Source organism: Paramisgurnus dabryanus, chromosome 11 (assembly GCF_030506205.2).
Source record: "Paramisgurnus dabryanus chromosome 11, PD_genome_1.1, whole genome shotgun sequence".
Taxonomy (NCBI): domain Eukaryota; kingdom Metazoa; phylum Chordata; class Actinopteri; order Cypriniformes; family Cobitidae; genus Paramisgurnus; species Paramisgurnus dabryanus.
The window spans coordinates 23,330,156-23,348,913 of record NC_133347.1 but is presented as its reverse complement, the minus strand read 5'-3'; the positions used below and the strand labels follow the sequence as shown (position 1 = coordinate 23,348,913).

Genomic DNA, 18,758 nt, shown 5'->3' with positions numbered 1-18,758 from the left:
ATTCAATTAAAAAATATTTAAACATTTTGAAAAATCAGTAGTTGTGCGTATCGTTTTTTGTTTTACAAAAAAGTTTTTATTATATATTTTTTTATCTTATGTATTTATTTTTTTATATGTCTTTTATAAACTCCTTCCTTAAAATTGCGCTTTGTTCGTAAGAGTTTTATCTTACTTTATATTGTGAATTTGCCTTATTTTAATTATCTGTTAATGATGATGTGAATCGTGCTGCATTATGGGAACAGTAGTTTTTTTAACATTGCAGGTAAGGAAATGTGGTGTGCATAAAACTACATTTACCAGCGCCTACGTCTCACAACAAACATGGCGTCGCCGGAGTCGCATCGAGAACGTGAATCGGAGCAAAGTAATAATATTCAAGGGGATGCGGGCAAAAAATCCGCCCCGGTATCTTTCGGTTTTAGTAAAACACTGAGCAGGGCTAAATTCGAGAAGGCAGAAGAGAAAGATTATTTAGTTGAGGTCGAAGGAAAAGAATTAAAAGGGTAAGCTAAAGGCTAACGTTAGCCTGATTAGCACATAGCTCATTGAAACTCAAACTGATATGACGTTGTTTTGTTTAGATTTCACCGTGTGTCATGTGGCTCCTGTATGTGTCTGTCGTTTGTACAGGACCAAACCGGTGGAGAAACCCAAAGAGCTGATCATCCCGCTCATTCATAAGAACCGCTGGTACCGGGAGGATGCTGAGAGAGGAGATAAGAGCAGCGGGGAGAAGAGCACAGATCAGACCGGGCAGGACACGGTGGAGTCCCAGGCTGTCAAAGAACTCATCGAAGGTGTGTTGATCAATTATTACTTAAGTTGAATCTGGCTGTACTTAAAACGTGAGCTGCCTATTTAGGGGACATTTTGTGCATTGCTAAAAAGAAAAGTCCTATTGAGAATACAAGCTGACTATAGTAAAATAATTAATACTATTAAAGTACATAAAAACCATGGTTACTGTCTGACACCGTTTAGTACCAATTTTTTGCATGGATTTTTTGTAAAGGGTAGTTTACCATACTGTAAACCAGGTCTTGTATGTTTTCTTTCTTCGACAGAGTCTCAAAAGTACCAGGAGATATGGAAGAACGGCCCAGCTCAGACGGATCCGAACTTAGCTATACCTCTTCTCATGCAGAACCAGGCCCCTCAGGGCTTCGAAGATGGAGACAAAATCAGCGTGGACTTGCGTCCAGAGTCGGTAAGTTTCGATACAAAATATGGACGGCAGTCGTGTGCTTGCATTAAACTAGACAGTATAAGCGTCTCCCTCTCTGTGCGATGTTAAGCTTTGTTTGAGTTATGAATTGTTAAATTAAAACTGAAAGCCTTTCACGAGTCCCACACCTCCTGAGGAATAGACCTTCAATCCTGCATGTTGATGTTTGATGAGATTTGTGAAGATTGCTTTCAGGTTCAGCAGTGCTGGGTTTACCATAGACGATGGTATTGAATTAAGTGTAAGACAATATTTGCAATAATCAGATAAAATAGAGTAGACTCTTCCTTGGAGATTATGTGTGGGAGATTATTAGGTAGGATGAAAGGGCAGTATGCTGAAGAGAACCCAGACAGAACCAGATTTCAATGTGTAAGTAAACCTGACTTACTTGGAAGCAGCAGTTACCATCACAAGAGTCCTGTGTATCTATAAACATTTGCATGTTTGAAAGTACTTAAGCAGAGTATTGGTGTTGAATTGAGGAAATATTTCAATAGTATTTTTCACAGTGGTGCAAAAAGAAATCAAGCCTTTATGGCCATGGCCATTTGATTATGTTTTCTCATTGGCTGAAATTGTACAGAATGCACCAATGTTTCCTTATTTGCCGTCAGAATGTAAGATCACAGAGACAGGTGTGATTCTCAGAACACCTGTTATTTATTAGGTAATTTAAAAAAGCAAATGGTTCTGAAATAGCTTGAGTTTTTATTGACACTTTAGTTATATGAAGTTTTCATTAGAAGTGTCTATTATTGCCAGTTTGTACTGTTTAGTTTACTTATCAGATCCAGAGTTGCTAAATACTTATTTACAGATCACATTGTTTTGGTTACAATTTATATGAATATGTAAATGAGCTTAGATGCAAAAGCTGCAAAACTTCACCTGGTCAAAAAAAAGGTAATAATATTAACTCTTTCCCCATCAGCGTTTCTTAAAAAGTTGCCAGCCAGCGGCAGCATTTTTTCATGATTTTCACAAAAGTTAAATGCCTTCCAGAAATTGTTCTTCTATACAAACATACAATATATCAAATGAAGGAATAGACCATCTGCTTAAAAAAAAAAAAATTATCCTACCTTTTATTAGCTCTCTTTTATCACCTCTCAAATATGTGTAGGTTTCTTCAAAAGCATCAAATTTTGAGCAAAATAAGAGATAATTCCATTTTTGTGAAGGACTTTTCATAGAGATCAGATTCAGAGCGATGATCAAAACATATACGGACATAAAGGTGTTTGCCCTAGGTTGATACGTCCGGGTTTTATAAGTTGGATAATAGCGGTGTTACGGATTGCTGGAAAACTTGTCATTGGCGGGAAGGCGTTTTCTCTAAATTGGTGAGTTAACTCATCATAGGCGGGGAAAGAGTTAACTGAATGGTCTCGGCACGTATTACATGTTCATAAAATAATTTAGCTTCAAATCTGCTTAATCCTGGCACCAGGCCATTTAGAATTACTAGTTTGTAGAATGCATTAAACACCACATTGATTTTTCAGCAAAATCCTCTAAGTTCACATAATACAACCTGAATGTGGCAGTCACATGCATCACACATCGCCTCCAATGTATGGTTCAGTTTCTTCATTTTTACCTTTTGAATTCTGACTTTCATCATGTGCAATATTTCTAATTGCATCTTTTGTGATTTTGCAACTGTTTATAATGTCTTGTCCAAAGAATGCACTTAGAGGCTTTTGCAGTGAAATATTTTATTGGTTTTGTTAAATACCAATGAAATGACTATTTGTGAAAATAAGGCAGTTCATTTACAGACTAATAACCTTTTCATTGCCATTAAAGTGAAATTACTGAACCTAAGCCTGATAAAAAAGCTAATTTACAAAAAATGAGATGCATTTAGAGGGTTTTGCATCTTAGTGATCATTTCTTTTAAAAACCTGTACGTTTGCATGAGTGGAGTTTTCTGTCTTGTGTAGATGAATTTCATATTGACATAGGAGGTTTTGGTGGGCTTATCCCTTTTTTAATAGCCAGTAGGTTGTAATTATGTCATGGCCAATAACTGTGATTTGCTGCTGTTTAATTGGTTGCAGGTGGTATTGGTGCAGGGACACTCTCATACTCGCAAGGAATTTGATTGGATAAAAATCTGTGTAGTACAGAATGAGTCATCAATATAATAAGTCTGTTTTCCCACAAGGGAATAACCATAAATCTTAAATGTATTAGCCAATTAGTCTCTGAATATAAGGTCATTAAAGCTGCATGCTGTTTAAAGTCCTTTCATATAGAGATTAGCATGTCGTCACTTTAGGATATCTATGGTTGCAAATCATGGGTTTCTGATGAAATCATAAGAGTCAGTTTATTAACTCATTAGTGTTCAGTGTGTGCCCTGCTTAAATTGTTCCCCTGTAAAGGTGCCAAATGTGGTGTCAGCATGGGGCAGTTCAAGGTCATTGCACATTCTGTGCTCTAGTTACATTTAAATAGTGTGTGTTTGTGTGTGTGGGATAAGGGCGTGTCCTAATAAAATGAGTGATGAGGATGCCCACTGCCGCATCCAAACAGCTTGCTCTGCATAATCTCTCTCTCTCTCTCACACACCTCCAGTGTCACTCTCTCCCGCAGTGCAAGTCCATCACTTGTAGATTGTTGTGTGAGGGCACAAGCCATAACTTGATTAGAGTTTGACACAACGCAGATTCATTATGAGCGAATTTCGCTCTGGTTGTTTATTGGAGTTAATAATAAGAAGCTGGGGTGTTTCATCTCATTATCACTTCCTCTGCAGGTGTACGGCTATGTTTCTAACGGGTGTTATGTTTATCAAAATCTGAATATGCTCTTCATTGCTTTGTGTTTGAAGCTTGTATTTGATTTCCCTGTGGTGGTGTTTGACAGTGGCGTGTGTTAAATGAAAAATTGACGTCTGTTGTAATTCAGTCCACAGAGGCAGACTATGACCGCGTTCCTGTGGAGGCTTATGGGATGGCAATGCTGAAAGGAATGGGCTGGAAGCAAGGAGAAGGAATCGGGCGGACGTTTAAACAGTAAGAACCTGTGTTTTATGAGAACCTTGATGGCCATAATTGGGGTTTCCACAGATTAATGTGGTCCTGGGGTTCAAATTCTCTTTTTTTTATAGAATAAACTGGAGATTAATGCAAACTCGCATTTTAAAGAATCTAAAAATGTCCTTCAGAAAGCACAAGCTAATTATTTTCTTGTTTTTTTCTACAGTATATGCAAATATTTGTTTGTTATTCATATTCGTTAGTTGTTTGTTTATTACTTGCTCATTGCTTATAGGATAAAATCTGAATCATTTGATTCTAACCTTCTCTGAATGTCTTTTTGATCATGTTTTTTTTTTCTGCGGGATTATTGTACTGTCTGGAAACATCAATGATAAGAGATTATTGTTTTATGTCAAATGCGATGAACATTTATTTATTTACAATGGCAGTCTTTAGCACTAACTGGCTGCACACTTTTAATCTTTTGTGCTTTAGGGCCCATCTGTCTGTCCACTTATATAAACATGGCAACCCTCAACCCCAGACTGCACTTTTTAAGAGGAGGGGTCTATCACATACATGTCAGTTTGGGTTGAACTTGTATTTTAGTTAAGGTTCAGCTACAAATATCTACCATACGTCATTCAAATAGACAAAATAGTAAAATTTCTGTCATGGTCTGTTTTATCCATGTAGTTTTCCCTGTTGTGTCGCATTACAACCTGGAATTAAAATGGATGCTTTTAATATTTGATTTAGGAACATTGCCTACTGCTTTGAGATTGCAGTTTTTTTTTATTGACAGAAACAATCATTAAAGGTGCATTATAAGTGTGTTTAGTCTTGAGACGACAACATGTTTGTCCTGTGGTGGCTAGGGGTGTGACGGATCACAAAACACACGGTTCGGATCACATTACGGTTGTTAAGGCACGGATCGAATCATTTTTCGGATCAGCAAAAAAATGGGGTGGGAAAAATCTAATAAGGACAAATAAGGAAATGACAAACATTTAAGAAAGAACAAAGTTGTAGATTAAGCAAGGTCTAAAATTAGCATTAGCTATAGTCTTCTTCATTGTATAAATTAAATATAATTATTAATAAATTTTTAGAGCTACAGAAGTGATTTTCTCTTTGTCTTGGGTTGTTTGATTAACATTAATGACACAGACTTAAAGCAACACCAAAGAGTTTTTTTACCTTAAAATAACGTTTCCAAAAAAGTTTCAGTGGTTCATCGACTCAAAACAGGGTGAATGGCACTGTCACATTCGCTTTGCAGGCCTCTATCGGCCAAAACCGTACTAAAGAAGTTTCCAACCGTCGGGTAGTGGTCCTGTAGTTCGAGTGAAAACTACAAAAACTTGCTTTACGGCAGACCAACAATCCAATCAGAGCCAGCTATGCTGCAGTATTTACGATAGTGGTAATGAACAATTACGCTTCTAACCTGTAGGGGGAGCAAAGAGCTATAAGTCTTTAGTGTTGCTTTAAGTAGGTCAATTGAGGTTACGGTCTCTTTAAGAACAAATAAGCACAGACTGGTTTCTGCCTAATTTATACATAAACAAATGTTTTTATTATAAAAGAGATCATTTTGTTTGTATTTGCCCTGTCACGAACAGAAAGATTTTATGTTTGCTTGCTTTTTTCTCTCCGTGTTTGCCCTTTTGAGTGCACTTTAACGCACGAACACACATACAACGGAGGGCGAATTCCAAACAGAGCAGCAAAAACAGTCACTCCACATAAAAACGTTACATTGTTTTTCATTGCTCTATACGCTGAATGTATTTTAATCAACTACAGTATGAGACACAGTAGCGCAACTCTCTCTCAAGTTTATACATCAAGAGTTCTGATTTTGAAGGTATAGGGATGATCACGTGTGACTAGTGCTGGACCGGACACTTTAACCGAATATGCGACGGTGTGTACAGAAAACTGCTCATTTAGCGCATTTTTGTGGTTAATTTGTTTAAAACCACTTGAATGTTAACACTTGCATGCCTTTGAAACACGTGCAAATGATAAACTTTCTCTATTTAAATTTGCGTATTAATTCGCGAATCACATGCAAGCCGATCTGTCACACCACAAGTGGTGTCTACCATAGCTTCTCTATGCATTTTGAAAGGAGGGGTGAGCTGTGGACTGACGCCCTGGTTGCAAATCACAGTCTCACTGGACCTTGAAAACAAAAATGCTAGTCAATCAATGCTTTGGGAAGCCACCTTGCGATCCTGTTACAGCTGCAAGTCTCCTGGGTTATGTGAAGTCTCTATTAGGTTTGCACATTTAGCCTCTTTGCCCATTCTTCAAGCTCCAGCTGCTTCTAAGTTAGATGGGTTGCATTGTTGTGCAGCATCCTTCAAATAATGACACATAATGACTCAATTGGATTGTGGTCGGGGAGGTTTGCCTTAATTGAAAATGATCTGTGTGTTTTGCCTTCTCTGGACAGATTTGTGAAGTTATGCAGATTAAAAACTTTTTTATGGGGTCTTATTAAATGAGTTAGTTATTAACATTATTGGTTTACAAATTACAAAAGTAACTACCTCATTACATTGTTTGGAGAGTATCTTATTAGTTATTTTTGATACTGGGTTAAGCACTCTGTCTCTCTCTTTAAACTAGACTTTACACACATGCATAATAGTAAAACCTAAACTAGCATACAGATGATAGAAAAGATACATGACATGTTAGATTTAAATGCTCTTTCATTCCCTGTCAAAATGATGGACATCGTTTACAATCATCTGTCAATGTTTTAAAAGTTCTGTATGACAGAAATAGTCCGGTGTCTTTATAGTTCTTCATCAACGAATCAGAATTTTTTTCTCATCTCTGTCCTCTTTCATCTATTTCCATTAGAGATGTGAAGCCCATAGAGCATCAGTTAAGGCCCAAAGGACTTGGTTTAGGTGCCGATCGCTCTGCTGTTAAAGATCTGGAGCCCGGACGTCCTCAATGGCCCCCTAAACCTGGCGAGGAGAGGAGTAAGGAGGACGAGGCTCTGGTTTTGGGACCTGGAGGATGTGTGATGGTATTGGCAGGAGCACATAAAGAATTGTATGGGAAGGTAAGTTTGAGATATTTCTAATTAATCATTGCACTGGGATTTTGCGTCTTTAAATAAATATTGGGCCAAAATTGTGATCTTTCTCTTTCAATAACTAAAAATTGGCTTTAGTGAATAATCAACTCTGCTTGGATGATTAACTAAAGCTCATTGGCTCCCCCTTGTGTCAGTCAATAACTAATGCATGCATGTGTTTGGTTTCTAAACATTTGTAGTGTGTGAAATATTTTATTGATTAAAAACTATTTAATTCCAGCAGTGTTATTTCTCATTGTCCAACATTAAGTAAACAAAAAAAAACTAAAAGTAAAGAACACCAACAGAATAATAGACATTTACCCATATAGTTTATTTTTTATATATATTTTTATATCTCGTTCTTACTTTTACTACATCTCTTCACAGATAGAGGGAGTGGATCCAGATAACGCTAGAGTTGTTGTCAAACTTGCCATTGGAGGCAACACCGTGACCATCATTCAGCACTCTATAAAACTAGTCACACACAAGGAGTATGACAAATACAGCAAAGACCTCAGTAAGCAATGTTTTTTATCTGTTTGTATACAGCTTTGCACACTAATTCTTTTCAAATAATGGTTAGAGTCATTTTTAAAGCTTTTCTACACTAAAAACAAACACAGTCACTGATTACTTAAAGGTGCAATGTGGGACTATTAGCGGCATCTGGTGGTGAATTGCATACAAACGCTCAGTCCAGAGCTGAACTCACCCCTCTTTTTGAAATGCATAATGATGTTACAGTAGCCGCCTGATAAATGTGTAATTTTAATATAATATAAAGTGACCATAATAAAGGTGTTTATTTAACAGCCAAAATTGTGAATATCTTTCTCTACCAAGGTCGTCTTAGCAAAGCACACAAAGACAAGGAAAAAGAAAAAGAACGGGAGCAGAGAGAACGAGAGCAAAAGGTGAATAGCAAAGACGAGAGAGGAAAATCAAATAGAGAGACGGACAGAGACCGAGATCAGAGGAAAAGGAAACACAAAGAATCAAGCGCAGACAAGTAAGACATCATACAAACCCAGTATCTATAGTGGACACTATGACCAAAATATTACAATCATCACAATATTTTAATTATCTAGTGAATTCTGTTTTTCACACATGAAATGTAACTTATCTTTGGTTTAAATGTATGTAAATTTTATTTATTTTGAGTTTGATGAATAAAAACCATGCAAAGTCAATGCAATTTAACAGCACACATGCACACAATGGGTACATAGCATGCATTTTTGTGTACATCAGGGCTCCAGACTGCCACCAAATGGTGGCATTTTGCCACCAAAATTTGAGAGTGTGCCACTGATTTTTACATCCAGTGAATTTAAAATTTTACCTTTTTTTTGTGACGTGACACTGAATTTAAAACAGCACATTGTACTTTCTGCATCTATCATGAAAGTATTTATTAGTAATACAGTGGAAATGAGTAGAAATGTGAATATTTGGTTAGCATGTTGATTTACGGTGTGTGCCGATAAATTTTCTGGTTGCGCCCCTAAAATTTTCAGTTGGGGGGCCACTGTGCTCCTAGTGAAAAAGTTAGTCTGGACCCCATGCATAGAATGTACCTATTGTGTACATGTGTACATAGACAAAAACACCCAACATAAGGTGGGTTGTATAGCCTTAACACTTTAGCATTGAAATTGTGATGGGATGAGCGATGTTTTACATACTTGTGATGGTGTGACAGTATATCTGTGCTTGGCATTTAGTGTCTGAATCATACTGAAAATTGAAACCCTAAAACATACTGGTTAAATATTTTTGTCATTACACAATATACACTGCCCTACCATCTAGTTTTACTCATTCACATCAAGAATGCAATATTTTTTATTTAATGTGTTTTTGAAACTCACTCTTTGATTTCAGAGAGAAACCTCCCCCACCAAAGGAGTCACGGCCCTCCCCTCCACCCCCTACATGGCTCCAAAGGGACCTCCGTGTACGCTTCATAGATAAAACATTTAAAGGAGGCAAATACTACAATTCAAAGGTAACTCAATCAGCCTGATTAAAACTTGTGTGTTCATTGTGTATTTTTTAGCACTAGAATGGTCATTTAATGTTTTTTGTGTTAAGATGAGAATTGAGGATGTCCTGACGCCCTACACCTGCGTGTGTCGCACAGAGGAAGGAAGGCTTGTGGACGGTAGGGACACGTTTGAGTAAAATGGTCAAACTAAAGATACTTTTAATAACAAATATTAAATGTATGTACTCATTTGTCTTGTTTAGATATTAAACAGAAGATGTTGGAGACCATCGTACCTAAGAACGACTCTGACTACATTATGGTGGTTCTTGGAGAACACAGAGGACAGGTATGTGGATTTGTTTACTTGAATTTCATTGTACACACAATATGAAGGCTGTTCCAAAATTCTTGCGTTATTTGATACTTGATACCAAATTTTAATGTGTATCCTTAACACAAAAGTCAATCCCATAATGCATTGCAACACACTTCGTTTTATTTAAGTAAAATGTTTCATCTAAGATGATAGACAGCTGAGGCAAATGTAAATTTAAATAACTAGATTTAGTTTATTACTTGATATGAAATGCATTTCTGCTGCAGAAGCTCAATGCATGCAGTGCATACAATAAAAGTGTTTGTCTTACAGGTGGGCCGCATCTTGAAGCGAGACCGAGAGAAGTGTAGAGCCATGGTTCAGCTGGATCGTTATGAGGAGAAGTTGTTCACTTATGATTATGATTCAATCTGTCATTACGTGGGCGGAACTGAACACTGAGAAGCCAATGAGACGACACGGCACACCGTTATGACACTTAAGTTGTGATTGGCTGTTTTCCCTTCATTTCTAGTGACCATCATATCACTGTTACTGTTTTTAATACAACCAAGACCTAATTTATTTTGTTAGTTGTTGGTGCTGTTTTTTAAAGTATGTGTAGATGTGGCATACAAATAGATTATCTAAAGAACTGGAAACACGTTCTTAAAGCAACATCTGTAAAGTTGTCTTATATAGCCCAAACAGGTTTTGTATAGTTAGTCTTGTGCCTAATGAACAGAATCTAGAAAGTTGTGCCATGTTTCTGTATAGTGATATAATAAACATTTACAGACCATCCTTTATATTTCAGTGTTTGGCAGCATCTGTGCCGACCTGAGAAGAAATCTATATTTGGTCTATTTTGACCCATTCGTTTTTAAGGAAAAGTATATTTGACTGCCTGTTATTGAGTAAAGATTTGGTTTGAGAAAACATCATGTACAAATTTATGCACAAGCCAGTAAAATATCCATTCGTGTTATTTTTTTATAATAAAATATCATGACAAATTAATTTGCCTCAATCTCTAAATGACTCAAGACAATCACTCAAGGAAATACACACAACATGTTTATTAAGCATTGTATGACATGTTCACAAATCTTTTGTTTTAAAATGGATAACATCACATGGGCTATTTACAAATGAACCTATGTCTGGAGTTTATTAAAAAAACATCACTAAAGCATTCATTAACAGTTAATGTACATACTAAAGACCTAAGACACTCTTCCTGTTCAATCATCGTCGTCATCATCGTCTTCTTCCTCCAGACGTCTGATATTTTCGGCGTTTGCTCTGAGAACCGCTCCAGGACTGGGGTACGGTCTCTGCTGGAACAAGGGTCCAGCTGCTGTGGTGTCTGCCCCTGTCTTTGCCTCGTTGCGTTTGGGGAGGCCAGTGGACCATGAACCCCTAAAATCAGCACCATGAAAATGTTTTATCTTAATTGGTCATATTTCTTCTTCAGTTTCATAATGATGGGAGCAGTTAAAAACACAGAGTTTCTCTGCATTAAAATCTCACTACTTAATATGTGACCCTGGACCACAAGGCGTCAAAACGTTTACATTTTTTGCAATTGAGATTTATACATCATATGAGAGCTGAATAAAAAAGCTTGTCATCGATAGGACAATGTTTGGCAGATACACAACTATTTAAAAATCTGAGGGTGCTAAAAATATAGATAAAATCACCTTTAAAGTTGTCCAAAGTTCTTAGCAACACATATTACTAATGATAAATAATTTTTTTATATATTACGGTAGTAAATTTACAAAATATCTTCATGGAACATGATCTTTACTTAATATCCTAATGATTTTTTTCCCATTTAAAACTATATTTTTGTGACCCATGCAATGTATTGTTGGCTATTGCTACAAACATACCCGTATGACTTTTTGGTCCAGAGTCACATATGATAAAAATGTAATGATATATTTAAGTAAAATATTTACACATAGTTGCATTTTTGTACACAATCCCAACTATTTAATTGGTCCCGAAAATGCTTTATTTTCTTTAATTTAAAATGTAATTTCTTACTGATTCTGTGTGATTTTGACATGTTTTTGTCAGATTTACCCAAATAGTTTTAAAAGATTTAAAGGCTGTTACCTTGGAGCATCCGAATAAGCACTGGGATCCATTGGATCCATTTCCTCCTGCTGCTTCCGACTTCCTCCTGGTTATAAAGAGTTTACATTTATTAAAATTAGGATGATACATTTCCATATTCCATATCAGATGAGATTGTTTCTGCATACGTTACCTCTTTGGGTTTTACTGTACGGTGCACTGTCTTCTCTCCGCGTACGTCTATCACGATCTCTGTCTCGATCCCTGTCTCTGTCCCGGTCTCGATCTCTGTCCCGTCCGTCTTCACGGTCTCTGTCTCGAATACGGTCCCTCTCTCTTTCTCGGTCTCTCTCCCTTTCTCTTTCAGGCTTCTCGTGGTGGTTGTCCGCTTTCTCGTGCCCAGTCTCACCTTAGAAGCAGAACACAAATATTAAAAGTCATTTTTCTTTGATCATGAATTCATGTTCATCTGTGCGACTGCTTACTTTTCTGTTTCTTAGTTCCTTTGGTGATGACAGCAGCGGGGTCATTAGGGGACAACCAGCTCACCAAATCTGTTTCTACATTCCAGTAGTATGGAAGACCACTAAAGAAAAAGTAAAGATGACATTGAATAACAGGGATTCAAATATTTTTTTACAGCTGATAAGCAATAATACAACAGGAACTCATTCATGGACTTACCATGCTGGATCAAAAACTTTGTACCAATTGGTTGGTAAATTCTCAATCCTTGTAGCCTCGTAGTCCACGTTATTATCGTCATAGTCTTCAGCGATGATCTCTTCCTCGGCATCTGATGGTGATAATTGTGAATCAATAAAAGAGCATGTCTTTATTAATAGCTATGTTATTAGTGTAATATTACTCGTCAAGCTGCAACGCTATGGCCAAGAGATAACTTCTCTTACCGTGGTCAGAGTGTTTCACGATGCCTCTTTTAGCAAGACGTGCAAGTAAAGCTGGAGGCAGAGGCATCTGCAGAAAGAGAAAAACATCTCAGGCAGTAAATCTAGTGTTGTTCAGCCACGCGTTAAATGTTAAATGCCACTGCATAAACACTGAGCTTTACGGCATGTGTTATTTACAATTCCATTAATAAAAAACTACATATGCAATTTTACACATAAATATATAATTAAAACTGAATATTTTACCTTAATGGTCAAAAAATTTAGTTTTCCGATTAACGTTTCATTGAAAGGAGACAAACAGACAAACAAGCGCCGTGGTCGCAGAAAAGTGACGTGGCATAAACGTCCCTTGACGTCATCTAAAGGAACTGGGAATTTGAAATTTTATTTTTATAATTAAAACACATAATACATATTTTAAATGAAGTTATACGTGGAATCTTAATTTTTGTTAAAATAGTTTTTAAACAAGCGTAATTTTAATCTGATCTAATTTAAATCTTAGTAGTACACTTAGTAGTAGACGCTAACAGTAGGGGGCGATAAAACACTAGGAACCGAATTTTAGTATTTTTGAAAACTACGTTTAAGGTGTACGCATAAACAACTAGTTATCTTAGCATGTCCTTTCCTCACTTTATCAAATAACTTGAAATGTTTTCAAACTCTCTTGATATCCTTTTAAATGAAAGAGCTGTTGCCATTTTTATTTTTAAAGATCTTTGTACACAATAACTATTTGTAACCCCTTGCATTACCAATAAAATACCAATTAAACGTTTATTATTTATTTAATGTTATATTTATTTTTACATTTTTTCCTTTCTTCTGTTTGATTAATTATTATTTATATTTGTTTAATTCCTTACACTTCTTTGTATTTTCATATCTGAACTATGGCTGTTGACAATGCAATACATCTGCCTTTCACAAATGTAATTCATTTTTATCTGTTGCATGTACATTTGTTTACTTTCAAATAAAAAAAGTATCTGAGCATATTATAAAAGAGTTTCTTTTGCTCATAACATGACTGGAGTTTTTTTTTATACATATTTCTTGTATCAAATCAATCTGATAATTCCGTCAGTAATATGAAAGGTGTTGAATACAAGCAAGTGTTTAGTCCAAATCCATGCCAAATAATAAAGCTGTCTACTAACATTGCTTTATAAGTTAACCCTTTTGTGCAAGGCTCGTAAGAAATTACAAAGTTACGTAAACCATAACATCAGTACTTTAATGTAACATTTAAACCCACAAATAGAAAAAGACGTTTTAGTACAAAACAGGAGTCTTTATTAACATAACAATCCTCACATAAGCTACCAGTATTAGTTCAAGGCAAGTTTACAGTAACAAGTGTCAAATGTTGGAGTGTTTAATGGCTGATATTCATCTCGTTCTCCTCATCATCCTCTGTAGAAAATGACGAGAAGCAGATGGGTTCACATTCTAATGTGTTCAGGTTCACCAGACAGGCCGTCTGTGTGCTGCTGAACTCTGGGATTGCTACCAGGAGAACTTCTTGACCTTCAGGTGCTGAAATAACAAAAGAGACAAAAACTAGTAAACAAACAGACTGCAGCAAAGCCTTGACACATAAGGTTACAAATACTGCATTTAATATATTAACTAAATAGTCTTCTATTCACCTGTGATATGTTTACTTTGAAAGCTGGGAGCATTTCCACTGAAGTACACATGGGGGCAGTCTTCCAGAATAAAGGGGTCTTTCTGGTAGAATGGGTAACAACCTGAAGGGTTAACAGAACATTACAATATAAAAGATATATGGAAAATAAGTCCAAATGTTTAATAATTTAATAATTTTTTCTATCTCAAATTCGTTTTTAGATACTGTAGGACTCACAGTAAAGCATTCATTAAACTAAAAAATTAGAAATGTATCAAAGAAAGGCTTTTATTCATTGGTCTTTAAATTTATTTTAAAGGGAGGGATGCACCCTGTATGTTTTTGTACTGTATCGGTGTGTCTACAACATAATAATTTTAACTTGTCTTTTAGTGTGTATAAATAAATAGAATAAATATTTACAGTAAATGAGCTTATAATGTGATTCCTTGTACATATTCTGTATTAAATCCTCTTACGTAGTTTCTAATGTATACACATATATTCTATACATACTTACTCCACATCTTCTGTACATACTCTCTTGCCATAGCCTTCTATTTATTCATTGTATACACATTTGTCATATCTATTTGCACTTGCAAATTTGCACAGTCACACTATTTGCACTTCTGGTGGATTCTAAACAACATTTTGTTGCTATGTACTTACAGTATACTATGCAATGACAATAAAGTTGTATATCTCAATCTATCTATTAAAAGAAAGCAGAGCAGAATGGTTTTTTTGAAATACAAATGTGAAGCCTGCTTTTTGATGAAACATTAATTCTGAACTGTAATCTAATCGGTGGGACCTCTTTTTAAGGTGGTAGAACTTCTGGTTTTGTTACTTGAAAAACTGCAATGAGTGTTATAACTGCAATGTCAGTTTACCTTGCTTAGTTTAAATAGTGCTGTATAAACAACTGCATCACATTCCGTTTTTCTTCATCTTATTCTTATGCAGATACCGAGTCAAAGTAACTAAAGAGTTTACATTTTAAGCTGGCTATGGGTTAGTGCATATAAAGGACTTGGTGTGACAGAATAGCTCAATCAGCCTTTCTAGCATGTATGATACTTTAGTGTTTAAAGTGCTATAGATTACCTCTAAAAGCATTTTACTTGAAAGTGCTTTTACCTAAACACATTTGCAAAATTGTAAAATAATCTATGTAATAAAGTTTATACATTTGTCAATATACACTTATCCATTACTAAAATGTGCAATGTAATCTAAAGCATTCTGAAAATGAGAAGATACAAACCCAGTGTGTCCGGAGCGGTGGGAGCCAAATGACGGAGTCTTAGTGTGGTCTCAAGGATCTCCAAGTGATCGTCCACACTGCTGTACTTTGCAATATCACTGACATTCTGTCCTGCTGTGCCCAAAAACCTGAGAAAACCAAATTATACATACACTATTAACTAATCACCAGACCATGATGCAGAACAGTAATAAAGATAGTTAACAGTGTTTACGAGAACTCCCAGTTCACCCACCGGACATCATCTATGATGGCTTGGTATGGGTTGCTGACCAGCTGCAGGGTTGGGTAAGGTACAGACAGAGGAAACATGCAACGGTGCAGAGGCTGCTGAGGTAGGGTGTAATTTGTTGGGTCATATTGGCCAGGCATGATATCCACAGGTACAGAGGCCTAAAGAGGACAAATCATTAAGATTAGAAACACTGAAGTATAAAAATAGTATATGGATGACATGACACTAAGAAAACACTGCATTGTCCTGCCTTGCTGTCTTATAGACTTAAAGGACAAGTTCGTTATTTTACACTTAAAGCCCTGTTTTCCGATTGTTTATGATGAAATAGAACAGTTTGGGCTGAAATTTGGACATATGCTGCTGGCCCAAGAATTTTGTGAAACTCACTGAGTGGTCAGGGGTGTTCACTGATATGCTCACACAAAAAATCGCTGCAAAAGATGCTTTCCAACAGGTGTTTTACCATTCGTTGTAAACTTGTGGACTTATTTTTCCAAACTCCTCACACCCGTATATTCTTCCGTTGAGAGCTTGAATAGACACTCCAGCCCAGGTAGTGGCGATAATCCACCTTTGCCAATTGCAAGAATACAAACAAAGTTCCCGGTGCCTAAAATAGGCCTAAAATACTCACAACTAGCTGAACTAAGAGTTCATCCAGCAGCCTGATAGCATCCACACTTGCCGCTTGAGTCTTCTTAGTCAGGTATTTAGCCTTTAGATAAGAAATAAAGACTCATTAAACAAAGACTACAGAAATATTTCGGCAGGTTAGCACTGTCTAAAACGTAAGACCTATTTGCACACCTTTGTTGTGGAGTCTTTGTCCTGGGTGCTCTGACTCAACAGATTTCCAGCCAATATGACCCTGGAAATGGAAGCTGCTCCATTCTGCTCCCCCTGGTCGCCGAGATGACCGGTTACCATGTCAATCAAAAGCTGCAATCCCATCATGCTGTCTGCTCCGCTGCCGTTCAACCCCAGACCAGAGGCGAGAAGCACAAACCTGAAGCAGCCATAAAAGCAGCCATAAAAGCAGCCAAAATTACAGATGTAGGGAGGATACAAGAGGAGCCAATTGTCAAAACACCTAATTCGATACTTTGCTTGCCTAATGATGCTAAACCTTTTTGATTAAGCATCTGAAAATGTGTGTGTATGTACCTGTCAGAGCTAGGAGGCTTTCTGGTTGCCTGTGGAGGAAGGTCAGCCAAGCAGTAGTCTTCAACAGTGAATTTACCATCATTTTTCTCAGCACCCATGATGGCAATTACACTTCCTAAAAAAATAATTTCACAAAAATAGCATGAAGATTAAGACACACCTGTGTACGCAAGCATACATAACAACATAGGGCACTATATGTAAATATATACACACATAAACAGATGCATCAGATGACTAACACATTAATGTAGGGCTGTGCAAAAAATCGACTGCGATTATCATGCGCGTGTCATCAGTAAAGCCGGTTCGGTGATTAGTATTAAATCGCCATCAGCTGCTTTCAGATGGAGCGGCATTTATTAAACAGACCCATAGTTCACCGAGAAGCTAGGCAAAATCGGGTTCATAATCGAGGAAAATCGATTCCGATTTTCTATGCGATTTTGCCTAGCTTCTCGGTGAACTACGGGTCTGTGTAATAAATGCTGCTCCATCTGAAAGCAGCTGATGGCGATTTACTTCTAATCACGGAACCGGCTTTACTGATGACACGCGCATGATAATCGCAGTCGATTTTTTGCACAGCCCTACATTAATGTATACAAACTTTCTTCACTCTTACCGGTTACAAATTTAGGTGTGTCTATATTCCCCTCTAGTTTAATCCTCTGCAGTTCATCCTCCAGAATAAGCTCATCTGATTGGCTGATGTATTTTGCACGTGGGGGCTGGGGCAATAAATTGTGCTGAGGAGTACAAAAGTAAAGAACATGAATACACAGGGCAGACAGATGGAGTTTTTTTAATGGCTGATGGTGTTCAGTGTATTCACCTCCTCACTGATCTCCTTCAGAATGGAGGGCTGCAGCTCCATGTGTTTGAATAAAGTGCCCACTATTATACAGTGCTCACCCATCTGTAGATCGCAAAGCTTTCTTATGGGCACGTCAGAGCCTGCAACACAAATCTCCTGATGTAAGAGAGATCTCTTTAAATGACTCAGTCATGAAAACAGCGATGAAGGCCAGATACTGACCCCACTTCTGTATGGCTCTGTTGTTGAGGATTGGTCTCATCTGCATGAGTCTGGTGGCGTAGATGTGCGCGTACTGGCGGCTGAAGCTGCGGTCGCCGATGCGAAAATGCTCCGAACAGCCGCTGTATGAAGGCTCATGGCGGTCAAACACAGGCTCCTCGTAATTCGGAGGATTTAACAGCGTGTCTTTAGGCACAATCACGTCTGAAAACATGACTGAGGGCACATGTCAAGAAAGAGTTAGGTTACTTTACCATAACAATGCCCAACTGCACTTTCACTGTGTAAATATCGCATTGTGTGCGCACTTAATTAGCCTTTAAAAAAAGTTGCATTAAATTACACATTTTTGTCATTTAATATAAACATAAGTTTCACTTTTGTCTTATAAACACATTGGTTAACTATAAATTAAAAGTCTTACATAAATCATATTCGTCTAATGTGTGCTAACTACTCAGTAACGTTAGTTTTAAAATATATCGTCTTACCGTATCTCTTATTCGTACAATATGTTGTAAATCAGGTTTGATTATATGGTCATTTAAAGAGAAATACAGGCTGACCTCTTTTATGTTGATTTTTGGTATCTCCCGCTAAATATTTCACCTACGACCGCAAGTAAATGTGACGCGCTTCCGCCATTCATTCACTCGCCTCGCCTTCAAAATAAAAGTCACCGTTAACAGAAATGTGTGATTAAAGTTCGAAAGAGACTGGCTATTAGCATAGAGAAATCTCTTGGTTATATAACATTTACT

At 36.9% G+C, this 18,758-nt stretch overlaps 3 protein-coding genes across 3 annotated transcripts; 1 reads left to right on the top strand and 2 right to left on the bottom strand.

Moving 5' to 3' along the window:
• Positions 1 to 288: 288 nt before the first annotated feature.
• gpkow (G patch domain and KOW motifs) lies at positions 289 to 10,665 on the top strand. Its single transcript, XM_065247471.2, has 11 exons — positions 289 to 509; positions 637 to 803; positions 1,071 to 1,213; positions 4,151 to 4,257; positions 7,108 to 7,315; positions 7,721 to 7,853; positions 8,180 to 8,345; positions 9,224 to 9,347; positions 9,434 to 9,503; positions 9,590 to 9,675; positions 9,979 to 10,665. Exons 1-11 carry the CDS (start codon positions 328 to 330, stop codon positions 10,105 to 10,107), a joined length of 1,515 nt encoding a protein of 504 aa, XP_065103543.1. The 5' UTR covers positions 289 to 327; the 3' UTR covers positions 10,108 to 10,665.
• Positions 10,666 to 10,709: 44 nt separating this feature from the next.
• pqbp1 (polyglutamine binding protein 1) lies at positions 10,710 to 12,978 on the bottom strand. Its single transcript, XM_065247472.1, has 7 exons — positions 12,894 to 12,978; positions 12,648 to 12,714; positions 12,421 to 12,532; positions 12,222 to 12,322; positions 11,930 to 12,145; positions 11,776 to 11,842; positions 10,710 to 11,067 (listed from the first exon to the last, which is right to left on the bottom strand). Exons 2-7 carry the CDS (start codon positions 12,712 to 12,714, stop codon positions 10,890 to 10,892), a joined length of 741 nt encoding a protein of 246 aa, XP_065103544.1. The 5' UTR covers positions 12,894 to 12,978; the 3' UTR covers positions 10,710 to 10,889.
• Positions 12,979 to 13,909: 931 nt separating this feature from the next.
• pold2 (polymerase (DNA directed), delta 2, regulatory subunit) lies at positions 13,910 to 18,624 on the bottom strand. The gene is made up of 11 exons (XM_065247958.2): positions 18,489 to 18,624; positions 17,998 to 18,213; positions 17,794 to 17,915; positions 17,584 to 17,707; positions 16,959 to 17,073; positions 16,602 to 16,800; positions 16,429 to 16,509; positions 15,792 to 15,949; positions 15,557 to 15,684; positions 14,306 to 14,407; positions 13,910 to 14,192 (listed from the first exon to the last, which is right to left on the bottom strand). The coding sequence occupies exons 2-11, from the start codon at positions 18,209 to 18,211 to the stop codon at positions 14,032 to 14,034; spliced, it is 1,404 nt and encodes a 467-aa protein (XP_065104030.1). The 5' UTR covers positions 18,212 to 18,213; positions 18,489 to 18,624; the 3' UTR covers positions 13,910 to 14,031.
• Between the last annotated feature and the right edge of the window lie 134 nt (positions 18,625 to 18,758).

What these genes read in the sequence shown, in the direction of transcription:
- gpkow (XM_065247471.2), top strand. Translation starts at nt 328, where the DNA reads ATGGCGTCGCCGGAGTCGCATCGAGAACGTGAATCGGAGCAAAGTAAT. An exon ending in ATCGGGCGGACGTTTAAACA is followed by an intron (nt 4,258 to 7,107) that starts GTAAGAACCTGT and finishes TATTTCCATTAG; the next exon opens with AGATGTGAAGCCCATAGAGC. An exon ending in AAAGAATCAAGCGCAGACAA is followed by an intron (nt 8,346 to 9,223) that starts GTAAGACATCAT and finishes CTTTGATTTCAG; the next exon opens with AGAGAAACCTCCCCCACCAA.
- pqbp1 (XM_065247472.1), bottom strand. Translation starts at nt 12,714, where the DNA reads ATGCCTCTGCCTCCAGCTTTACTTGCACGTCTTGCTAAAAGAGGCATC. An exon ending in AAAGTTTTTGATCCAGCATG is followed by an intron (nt 12,323 to 12,420) that starts GTAAGTCCATGA and finishes CTTTTTCTTTAG; the next exon opens with TGGTCTTCCATACTACTGGA. An exon ending in AGGAACTAAGAAACAGAAAA is followed by an intron (nt 12,146 to 12,221) that starts GTAAGCAGTCGC and finishes TCTGCTTCTAAG; the next exon opens with GTGAGACTGGGCACGAGAAA.
- pold2 (XM_065247958.2), bottom strand. Translation starts at nt 18,211, where the DNA reads ATGTTTTCAGACGTGATTGTGCCTAAAGACACGCTGTTAAATCCTCCG. An exon ending in CACACCTAAATTTGTAACCG is followed by an intron (nt 17,074 to 17,583) that starts GTAAGAGTGAAG and finishes TTATTTTTTTAG; the next exon opens with GAAGTGTAATTGCCATCATG. An exon ending in GCCATCATAGATGATGTCCG is followed by an intron (nt 15,685 to 15,791) that starts GTGGGTGAACTG and finishes TGGTTTTCTCAG; the next exon opens with GTTTTTGGGCACAGCAGGAC.